The 11,867-nt window shown below is 43.2% G+C and overlaps 1 protein-coding gene across 5 annotated transcripts in view; it reads left to right on the top strand.

Annotated features, from left to right (window-relative positions):
* Window positions 1–11,867, top strand: part of Tom1l1 (target of myb1-like 1 (chicken)) — a 42,590-nt gene that overhangs the window by 19,159 nt on the left and 11,564 nt on the right. For 4 of the 5 annotated variants that reach the window (XM_006534269.4, NM_001357544.1, NM_001357543.1 and 1 more), the window contains 3 exons: window positions 7,232–7,365; window positions 10,913–10,973; window positions 11,290–11,407. In XM_006534269.4, the coding sequence (XP_006534332.1) occupies window positions 7,232–7,365; window positions 10,913–10,973; window positions 11,290–11,407 (313 nt within the window). Of the gene's footprint in view, window positions 1–6,121; window positions 7,366–10,912; window positions 10,974–11,289; window positions 11,408–11,867 lie in introns of those variants that run through there. The other variant, NM_001357547.1, reaches the window with a different exon arrangement.

Below are 11,867 nucleotides of genomic sequence, written 5' to 3'. Positions count from 1 at the left end.
TTTTTGTTGTGGTTGTTTTCGCCTCTGTTTCTAAGGATAGCGATCATTTTTAAAGCTGCTTTCTATCTACTGTATGGAGTCTCCTTTACATATTCTTCTGTCTGTTACCATTGTGGCGAATATTGATTGGGGGTTTCTACCCCACCTTTGATCATTTAGCTCCCAAATAGAAGACATAAAACTTCTATATTTATAGTAAGCATTAAATCATTAGAGCTGAGCAGATATCAACCCTCTATGCTCTTTTGCCTATTCCCTGTCAATAACCCTAAGATATCACTTGCCATGTTCCTCCTGGGGCACTCCTACTCCAAAAGGCCAGCCCTTATGGCCATTCGCTCACAATCCACCTACCTCAGGGCAGTTTCTGCCTTTTTCTCCTCGAGCCTCATGGTCTCTCCTCAGCCCCTAAGCTTACTGTATCTCTCCTTATAAAACTTTTTGGTTATGTGTTATAACATAACATATGATATTTTTGAAATTATTTATTTATTTTTATGTATATAAGTACACCATAGCTGTCTTCAGACACACCAGAAGATGGCATCGGATCCCATTACAGATGGTTGTGAGCCACCATGTGGTTGCTGGGAATTGAACTCTGGACCTCTCGAAGAACAGCTGGTGCCTTTAATCGCTGAGCCATCACGCCAGCCCAGATATATGATCTTAAAAGGCTGCTTAATCCAACATTTACAAACCTGTTTGACCAAAGAATCTCTACTTGCTAAAGTATAATACAAAGCATAAGAAAAATATAACTTGGAGCAACAAAAATAAACAAACAAAAACGGTGTCCCTACTTTATAATCCAAGTTATTCTTATATTTGCTGTAAAGCTAAGCCTGTCAATTCATGGCAATTCTCCTGCTTCTTTCTGCCTTCTAAATGCTGGGGTTACAGGAGTAAGTACTACATGTGGCTCTGCACATTAATTTCATCCAACAGTGTAGGTCTATTTTATTTAGACTAATTTACTTAACATGGGATCATTTTGCTCAGCATGCTTGGGGCCCTCTCCTTTCCTTGGACTTTTGCTAGTTGTCTAAAATGAAGAGCTTTCGTCATACTTCATAAGCCAAAGTAATATTAATGGCACCCTGTTAGTATAGGAGAATAAAAGAGAAATCAATCGTTAGAGTTCATATGTAGTAATCCTTAAAAAACAAAACAAAAACAACTGACCCATTATGAGATATAAAATTTGTAGCTTGTATCGCTAACAAGTATGTTAAATTAAAATTTAACCGCAAATATCAAAACGAAAGGGCATGTGGCAGGTAACAATTTTTTTCAAATTTACTGCATCAGTATTTCTAGTTTAACATGATCTTCCCAAACCTGCTCTAAGCCTAAAATGAAGTGTTTTATGACTTTCCTCCCATTTTTCTTACCCAGCCATAGCAAACAATCCTTTAATAAAAATGTATGTGGAAACGTTCCACTTAAGTATGTGAACCGAGTTTTATATGTTATTCCGTTAAGAACAATGTCTTCTGGTCTTGGCGTGCGGGTGCAGATGTGGAGTGGTTTTCAAGTATGATGGTCATTTGCTGGTTGCTGTGCTGATGCCAGAGTCCAGGACACTTGTGTAATGAGTCAACATTAGAGTCCAGCCCATGTTCACCTCTGACGCAGATAAGCTTGATTACAAAGACTATACAATATTTAACTTTAATTTTCTTCTTGTGCTTTTTGTAAGTAATACATAAAGACCTGGTGTGAACAAAGCTGTTCCTAATTCCTTTTGCCATATATTTTTTTAATCCTATTTAACTTTTTTTATTCTAATCAACTAGTATGGCTAAGACAATGAACCTTGAGTATTCCTCTGTGGAGAGAAATGATAGGAACCTCTGTTTAAAGATAAATACTTATTACCGTGACCAACAAAGGTTGACTTGAGATGAAAAGAGTGATTCTTTAGATTCTTCGTTTTTACTGTTTGTAATTTTCTTCTGCCTATCTGAACTCTGGGGACCAATAGCAGGTCAACCCTGGGTGTTGAGAGATAAATGCCACTTTCTGATTGGCCACCTTCTCATAGAACCGTAGGAGACTCTGGAGGCTCAACATGAGCCTAGGTTGTCATTGCAGAGGGTAGAAGTGCACACAGTGAATGATATCCAGAACATGGTCCTACCCCTCCCTCCTATAACGTACCAGCAAGCCCTACTAGTTGAACCCTGTCAGAAACCAGTGGCCAGTGAGGTCCTTATGCTGCAGCCATTGAATCTGGAAGAAGAACGGGTGGGAAGTAGTTATTAGCAAATAGGAGAAGTCTCCACTCAAAACTGGTTGGGACTTTTCCGCACATCCACCTAACCAGGGACTTTTTGCTAACACAAAGGCCTCTTGTTTCCTGTCCTTCCATTCACACTTTACCAGAGACTCCATTTGTATGCAACTTGTTCTCTGTGTCCTGTCTGAAATGTATTTCCGTGGAAGTCTTCCCCTGTTCCTCCAGCCTATGTGAGGCCCATAGCTGACTCACAGGGCTCCTGTACTTTGGGAGACTCAGGGAGGTTGCAGCCTCTCTTTTCCTTACAGCTGTGTGACAGTGGACTTAGAACCTCACAGGGTGGAGACCGGATTCCTTTGGCCTGTATAGAGGGGGAGGGCTGAGAGGCTGCAGTCAGACTGATTTAAGAGTCTGATATGGGCACAGGAATATAGAATGGCAATGTATCTTTCCTGGATTTACTTCCTTGGCATTGCACACTTGGCTTTGGGCACTTTGCTCTGACCCTGAGCAGCTAGTTTTCTTCTAGGTATTTCCTCTTTCTGCCTGCCCCCCTACCCGCTTCTTCTTTTCTTCCTTTTACCATTTTTAAGACAAGATCTTGTACTGCTGACCTGTCTGGCCTTGCACCCACAGCCTTCCAGCCTCAGCTTTTTGAGTTGAGCCACAGGTATATGCCATACCTAGTGGGCTTTCTTTTCTTGCTTTGCCCAGCCTCTCTAGGACAGAGGAGAAGAAGAAAGGGAACTCTGATTTTGAAAGTGTAAATAGAGAAAGCTTTGAGTTAGCTTACTGGAGGAGTATAAGATCTTGAGAAACTAAAATTTGATCCTCAGAAGATAATCTGAAACCCAGTTGGCGGGGTGGGAGTGGGGGACCCTGAAAGTAAAGAAAAAGGGGCAAAGAAAAGAAAGGGAAGGAAAAGCACTTGTCCTTTGGCCGTTCTCATTGTTGTCACCATTTGTAAGAAATAGAGCAGAAGAGACTTTTATAGTGTGTCTTGGAGTCTGTCTCCTTCTCTTTAGCGATGAGGTAGCATAGTTAGAAAGGGGCCAATTCGTGCGCAGGAGAGCAACACGCTGTAGGTAGAATTGGATAAATAACCTGCTCTCCCGAGCAAATGTCTCTCTGGACCAATTCACTTCTAGTTTGGAAGCCAAGGACTGGCTGTAGATGGCTAGCCTATGGCCCTTTGCTACGGGCCTGAATAGTTCTGTGGCTTGTTTGGAAAGAACCCGAAGGTAGCACCTAAGGCCTCTGCTTTTGAAGTCATTGCAATGTAATTGAGAAACCTGGGGTCCCCTTTGAAAGTTTTTAGTCTTGTAGATGAAAGAAATTCAAAGGTAACCCAGAAGTTTGAGAACACAACAGCACAGACTAATGGGCTGGCAGCAGCTGCAAGGAGGGTGATGGAGCCAAGAAAGTGGGGAAAGTAAGCAAGCTCAGCCCATGGAATTCTGAGCAGCTGCTTGGGAGGTGGGGCGAGAGGGGGTTCGACAGGGGGCGGGGAGTAATCAGGGCAAGCAGGCTTAGGATTCTGGCAGATGTTTGGAATGGGAAAGAGGGAGAAGAAAAAGCTTTCAGAGTTAGAAAGGGCCGCCGTCTTACCCTTGAGCGTTAGGAAGCAATGCACAGAGGGAATGGTATCTAAAGTATGTGTGTCATTAAGAGGGTAGTTGCTCCCTGAGTGGTCTTAACATGTTCAGGAATATCATATTCTGGTTTTAGGCTCTTCTCCGAACTTGTGTAACAGGATTTTCTCCTTGCCCAGGAGGTCCTGGCTTTGCCCAGGCAAGGGAAATTCTTCTATCTTTATCGACCACTGAGTAAATCATTTAGGCGATGTTTCTTACAATTAACTTCCAGTACTTCAAGTCAGAAAGAGGAGCAATTGTGATACATCCTCCCCCCACCACCGCACCCCCATCCCCATCCTCAGAATTGGTGTTAGTAAGAACACAGGATGTGGGGGTGGGGGTCCTAAACTGATGGGGGAGAGCTGGCCATCCTCACTAACCTTCAAGCGAGCTAATGTTTGACTAACAACAGTGCCTAACACCAGCACTTCAAATGGTTGTTTATAGCATGTGCTTTTAGTACTGGAGGAGTCAAGTAATTATCGGTTGAGTTGTAAATATCAGGGCTCCGTGGAAGAGTTAATACCTGTGGACAAAAGAAGTTAGAACAGGAGTTGTGGAAGACCATCCGGTTCCTTGGAGAAAGAGATTGATGAGGCAACAGACCGGGGAAGTTAAAAGAGTTGCAATAAGTTCATGGGCTTATGAGGGTTATGCTGGCATGAGGTTCAGCTTTGAAACGAGAGAGTTTTCCCTTTGAGCAGACAGAGCAGCGCTGTGTGCCTCTCCCAGGCTGGGTGGAGAGTGCTGAGAGAGAGGAAATGTGCTGTGGGCAGATAATAGGGGCATTGCCATTACAGATATTATTTCCAGAGACACTTTCATGAACACATACTCTTTCCTGTTCTTACTTTTTCAAAGGGGTTGCTTGAACATCTTTTCTTTCTTTCTGGTTTTTACTGCTGTTGTGTATTTTGGTTTGTGTTTTAGCAAGCAAATTTTAGCTTGTTGGTGAATGGGGGGGCCGGGGGGAGGGGACTATAGTTCCTGCTGCAAATGTACAGGGACATCATTTCTTAATCCCTAAGTGTTCTGTGGAAACAGGGGAGACCCTTGAGGGGAAAGGAAGCTCTTAATGAGCCTCTTGTTATTCTTCAGAGCCTTTGGAATTGTTGAATGCAATACGGCTTAGAGGCCTGCCTTTGTCTTTGCCTTGACAAGAGAGACATTTCAGGGTTCTGTGATAGACACATATACTAACCACTGTCCCTCTCTTTCTACTCCCTGAATCTGTAGCCTTACAAGTGCTGCACAGGGAGCACTTTGGCCCCTGGGTGGTTTTTTTTTTTTTTTTTTTTTTTTTTTTTCCTTTCCTTCCCTGCAGTGCTTGATCTATGCTGTTTGCAAGTGGTGTGGCCCTCCTCTGAGACAGACATCAATTGCAAAGATCAGAGTGGGCTGGCTTTTGAAGAGGTTTTTTTTTTTTTTTTTTTTTACATTCTGCTTTGTAAGCCCGCTGAGATGTACTGTTGCTTTCATGTTTCCTCTCCATCTGTCTCTCCAAAGGGCAAAGGGAGGGTCTTCCCATGGCTGGGGCTATTGATGCTGGCTGCAAATTCATTTCAATTAATTTCTACATTTTTGTCCCGGGCACCGAACACCATTATATTCCTTGATTTTTTGACCTTGTTCCAGCAAGGCTTCCTGTGAGCAACAAGAGGAAAAGTTTTTGTCCCATCGGAAACAAAGCAAGAAAGAAAACCTTTCATTCACTGCTGGGGTTGGGGGACGGAGGTCCATTAGATCCTATAGGTCCTTTCTTTAGGTGGTATTGGGTCCTGAGCAATAATGTAAGTGTTACAGATTATATTAATTACCTGGGCAATCTTCAAGGGATCCTTCCTCAGGCAATGGTAATGCATTTATTGACACCCTGCTGTATACTAGGCACTGTAGGACTTCAATGACATTATTTCCTATGACTGTGTTGGAGCCACCTTTGGTCTACTGGGTGCAAAGTCTTATCTCGTTGCCTCTAGCCTATCACCTGCCACACCCACTTCGGGCCTTCCCTTTCTGGCTTCTTCTAATGTTGCAGTGCAGAGCTGAGTAGTTGCCCGAGACTAGATGGCCCTAAAAGCAGAATATATTTAAGCTCTGGGAAACAAACAAAACTTTGACTCTGTGGACAGTTTACCTGGCTTGACACTGGGTATAATGGCTCATTTACCACCTACCTGTCATTCCACTCCTTACCCCACCCCCAGCCATTCTTCCTTTTTATTTCATTTTGTCCTCTAGATATTTTTATGTTTTTGCAGAGGTGGTAACTTCTACGTCTAAATGCCAGTTAGTAATAGTTTGGTTTATTTATCTCTGGATTTCCTGTCAGGAGTCTTGGAATAGGCTGTTTGAGATTCTAAATGGTTTAATGAAGCATATATTTTTCAGTGCGCCTTCCTTGAGAAGTCAGGTTGTGTGCTTGCGTGATGCGTAAGCAAGTTCTTGTGCTCGCCCTGTGAAAGCGGAGGACATCCCTGGTTTATTGCCTGCTGCTGTTGGGCACTGGAGAATGTAGCCAAGATGGAAGAATGCTAATAGCAGCCTGAGCACCTTGGGTTTATTGGAGGTTTGCTAGAAGGGAGTTGTTGCAGGGCATCGGCTTTTGAATGTCGGGATATTTCAGAAACACTGTGGCTCGCTTGTTAAAAGAGAAATGTAGATGGCCAGACTGAGCCCCAAGGATGCTGAATCAGTTAAGTGTTCTGTGGATACCTATGATGCTCATGAGAAGAAGCCAGCTGTGGGGTAATGTCTTGGCTCAAGGCAGTGATTTTAAGCAGTCCAAATAAGGTCATTATCCACGATGAGTTTTCAAATCCTGGTGCAGTTTATATTGAATGTGATGTCACTATACACTTTAAAGGCTGAAGCACATGTAACAGGAAGTAAAATTATGCCCCCGTGCTGTAACCGCTCCGTAACTACATCTACCCTCAGTAATAACGACAACATTTGATGTTTATGCTTCGTAGTTTCAGAGCTCTGGACCCCATACATCTCCTGTGATTTTTCACACCAGCCCTGGAGGTAGATGTTGGCAAGTGGTTACTTTTCATTTATTAATGATAAAACTAAAATGTAGAATACAAGTGATTCCTACCCGCCCCAGCCCCAAATAGCTCAGTTATTAAACAGGGCTCTTCTAGAATTTCCATATAGCATCTCGGTGTCCCACATTGTTCTTTTAGAGAAAGATTACAACATTCTCCTTTCACTGATGGAGGCAGGAAGAGCTGTCCCTGGGTGACAGCGTGGGAGTGCCCACTGGCGAATGTAGACTGGTGAGGTCGTTTTTTTAAAGAGCATCCATCCCTAGCACGGAAGGAGTAAGTTCTCCTTTGTCTGACAGAAACTTTACAAGACAGGTCGGGAGATGCAGGAGAGGATCATGGACCTGCTGGTGGTGGTGGAAAATGAAGACGTGACTATGGAGCTAATTCAAGTGAACGAGGATCTGAATAATGCCGTCCTTGGATATGAGAGGTGAGCAGAAGTCTGCCCTTACCCTCCACTCGCCCTCACTTCACCACCATGCTGTCAGATTCCTTCTAGAGAGCCCACAAGAACATTCTAGATGCCCTTTCTCTCAGTAGGGTGGCATGGTGAATAGAATGGTTTTCTCTTGTGTGGCTCCTGCTCTCCAAAGTACGAGAGATGCTCCTCTGAGTTGAAGAAACGCAGTGGACTCCCTTAGGAAGGTAGTGTTGCCATTGAGAATGACTAGGGCTATTTAACTGTACAGTGGCTACATTTCTAACCAATGGATGTAGAATGAGGTGAGTCTGGCATATGAAAGAGGTGAGCAGGCTTAAATCCGAATCTAGATGATGGGAGATGATACAGATTACTTGCCTAACATTCTGAGCCTCCTCTTTAAAAAAAGAAGAATTCTATCTTTGGAGGGGTTGATTTCGCCCCCCCCCACCACCCAGGAATAAGTGAGATAATGTATATTACAAACAGCTGACAGTAGCATATTGATTGACACCCATTTCATTTCTTTGTGTGACACTGGGATTAAACTTGTGACTTTGTCCCTTGGAGGCAAGTGAGTCACTGAATTATACACTGATACTTTTGTTAATGCTCCATTAAGACTTTAAAAATCACAAAGATTTTCACATGCATATGCATGTGACACGTACACACATATACGTGCACACTCTCTCTCTCTCTCACACACACACACACACACACACATCACTATTGAGTGAATAGAACGAGGAAGGCAAAATGAGCAGCTCTACTGTGGTTGTTCCTTTCTTCTTCATAGGCTCACACTCATCACCTTGTAGGGACGGCAGCTTTTTGTAAGAACACATGACTGTGAGCCCAGTCACCGTTCACTGGACAGACTCACAAGGCTTGCCCTTTCCTATGACGTAAATCTCTGTAAGCTGAAAAACATCCAAGGGCAACCACATGGTTTTCAGCATTACTGCTGCTGTCTGGTTTTCATTTGAGAGGATCCTGTTGCCAACCATAAGACCATTGGTTAAGGGCCTCCTCTAAGGGGGATCTTTTGTTTATTGGGTCTAGATCAGGAACTTGGATTGTTTGTTCTGACTGGGCTCTGGACAGTATGTACCACAGTAAGTGTGGTCCTTGAATCCCAAGATAGAGATATGGAGTTTCTAGAAAAGATGCCTGTCAGTTTTGCTATTCAGTCATAACTATTATGGTTTGAAGCAACACAAATTTATTATTATTATTATCATTATTATTACTACTACTACTAGATCCTAAACTAGGTCCTCCAAGTTAGGAGATGCAAGTGAGTGTCTCTGGACTGGATTGCAGATTCCAGGAGGAGTTCATTTCCTTTTGGAGGCCCTAAAGGAGCCTCCACCTCCTGACTTCGCAGCCTGCAGAGGCTCCCTGCTTTCCTTGGTCCACGGCCTCTTTCTTCCATTTTCTGTTCCAATGCCTGCTTCACAACAGTTCCCATCTTAATACTCTGACTGTCCCTTCTGAGTCTTCCTTTTCAAGGACAGCTCTTATCACCACAGTGAGCATGTCTCTAATAGCCAAGAAAATCTCCCCAGCTAGGGTAGATTTGCTAACTGACTTCATTCCGTTTGCATCCTTCATTCCCCCAGTTTCCGTCTTGCCTGTCATAGTTGCTGAGTTAATAGGGCCTGGGTAGCATTAGAGGAGAACACTATTTTCCTTATAACAGTCCGATCTCCAAGTCTTCAGGGATTCACCTCCATCCTACCTGCAAAACACTTTCATTGCTCTACTTGGCAGTGCACACATTTTGGAAGACTCTGCAACAGTGGTTCTCAACCTTCCAAATGCTCCAACCCTTTAATATAGTTCCTCAGGTTGTATTGACCCCCCCCCACCATAATATTAGTTTCGTTGCTACTTCTTAACTGTAATTCTGTTGTGAATCATAATGTAGATAGTTTTTGGAGACAGAGGTCTGCCAAAGGGGTCCCAACCAACAGGATGAAAACCGTTATAAGCATGTTCAACCACAGAATAAACTTTTTAAAGTATTTGGGCATTTGGAGTCAGTGTATCATAATGGCAATACCATTAAGTTTCTGAAGCAAATTTTAATTTGCAAACCAGTTCCACGTCTGCTGTCTATGGCATCACTCTGTGGAGCTATCTGATTTTGCCCCCTGAAAGCCCATTTGTGAAGAAATGGCTCAAAGGTTCTTCCCGTTTAGTAGACGGAACACGGAGGCTCAGGAAGTCAGACCTACAGGCATGAAGGGAGTAGAGAGGAATGTGGGCTTCTTTAGCATCACTAGTCTACCTACTCCTCTACCATCCTAACTGCCTCTCTTTTACCTCGGTGGGCAAGCAGTGGACGAGTAAGGCAACAGTGTGACATAGCAGCCTTCGCTTTAGGATGGAGGGTCTTAAGGATGGCATGCTGAACACTGAATGGCTTCTCATGCACTTGAATACATGTTAATTCTCTGGCAATTTTGTACATGAATATGATTCATCCCAGTTACTCTCCCCCTCAGCTCCGTCTTCTCTCTCTTGTAGCTCTAACAACCCTTCCGCTCATACACACATGCACACGCAAAGACACACATGTGTGGATGGATACACACAGTACCTTTCCTAAATTTATAATTTGTATGTTTTGCTAAATGACCCATTTATTTTAATCGGGCCCATCTGTGTGACTGTTGGATTAATTTTGAGAAAATTATTTATAATTATTTATAATGACAAAGTAAGAAACAATCTTACATTTGATAATAAGAATTGGTAAGGATATTGTTGATTATTATGATAAAATATTATAGGTATTAAAAAATTACAGATCTGCCGGGCGGTGGTGGCGCACACCTTTAATCCCAGCACTTGGGAGGCAGAGACAGGCAGATTTCTGAGTTCGAGGCCAGCCTGGTCTACACAGTGAGTTCCAGGACAGCCAAGACTATACAGAGAAACCCTGTCTCGAAAAACCAAAAAAAAGAAAAAAAAAATTACAGATCTAAGAGGCGATAAAAAAATACAACATAATTGAATTAGGATATGGAATTGAATAAGGTATAATTTCAACTAAGTTTAGATGTAGCTAGACATCATGGCTATGCCTTTAATTCTAGAATTCCAGTCTCAGGCAGGAAGATCTTAGGTCTAGCCTGTCCTACATACAAAATACTATCTCAAAGTAAATCAATAGATAAATAAATGAACAAATAAGTAAAATCAGCCTTGAAATCACACATACTGTATTATTATTAATAAGGCTAATTTCTAGAAAATGGAATTTATTAAGTTTTCTTCTTCAATGTTTGCATTTCCTCACAGTTTTCTCAAAAAGGGTTGGGGCTCTATTAGCTATAAGAAGGAATTTGGTGGCTATCTTGTGATAGGGGCGATGGAATGTAGAGCTTCAAACTCTAAGCCATATCCCCACCCCTGGAAGAGTTACTAAATGTATTTCTCAGGAATTGAGTAAGGGTGAGGCAACCTCACTGTTTCGGCTATCTGTGTATTTGATAATGCTGGGCTCGGTTTGATAAGTCATGTGGCACTTTGCTCATTTCAACAGGTTTACTCGAAACCAACAAAGGCTTTTGGAACAGAAGAGGAACCGGACAGAAGCAACCCGTGTAAGTGATTAGAAACGCCCTAAGGTAAACGATTATCTTACTAATTGTGTTTCAGGAAGCAAGGATTCCCTCAAAACAGCTCTTTAAAAGAAAACCGCACATTGACAACCTACAGTGGGTTTGGTGGTGTGGTTTCCTCTTGGGTCCGAACTCTAAGCAAGGACTCCTGTGCTTAGGAGGATGTACTTTATGCTAGGGTGGCCTGGTGGCTGAAGTTTGCCTTGAAAAATATGTAAAGGAATGTGTGTAGAGCAAGCCATGGTAAGCTGCGTGATTTCCCTCTCCTCTATTGTAGCTTTGTTTGCTTTGTTTTCAGACTTCCAGCGAGCCCTCTGCTCCTTCCTGCGATCTCCTCGACCTAAGCCCCATCGTGCCAGTGCCTACGCCCAATGAGGGAGCACTCAACTCCGTGAACGCCCAGCTTTCAGGCCTAAGTAAATAAGCAACTGAACCTTCTCTCAGTAGCAGAGGAGGCTGATAGGGAATAGGTTCTCCTTGGTTTCCTTAGAGGGACACTTCCCGAGAAGGACACAAATCAGTCTATCAGAGGACTATCATCAGGAGCCAGAATCGCTGCCCTGCAACATGGTTGGGTTAGATCCGGCAAGCGAGGGGGTGTGTCGAGGAGGGTCTTGGAACTCATCCCACTGACCTCAGTGGACTCTACCTGCCTTGTAAGAAGTTTTATTCCCCGCTAGCCGATAGGTAGGTCTCTTCTGAAGGTAGACTGTTCCTGTTAAGAGTTCTCTGCTGTTCCACAGTATCAGATAAGGGACTAATTGATGCAGACAGGGGAATTCAGGAACTTGAGGCAAGAGCAAATGGTAGTTAAGTGTGAAGGTAGTGAGGGGAGCTAGTTGGTGTGGTCCAGGTCTACCCGTAACCTTTGAGCCT

The sequence above is a fragment of the Mus musculus genome, chromosome 11 (assembly GCF_000001635.26).
Source record: "Mus musculus strain C57BL/6J chromosome 11, GRCm38.p6 C57BL/6J".
Lineage (NCBI taxonomy): Eukaryota > Metazoa > Chordata > Mammalia > Rodentia > Muridae > Mus > Mus musculus.
Note: the sequence above shows the minus strand (reverse complement) of the source record. Positions and strands in the feature narration are given on the sequence as shown.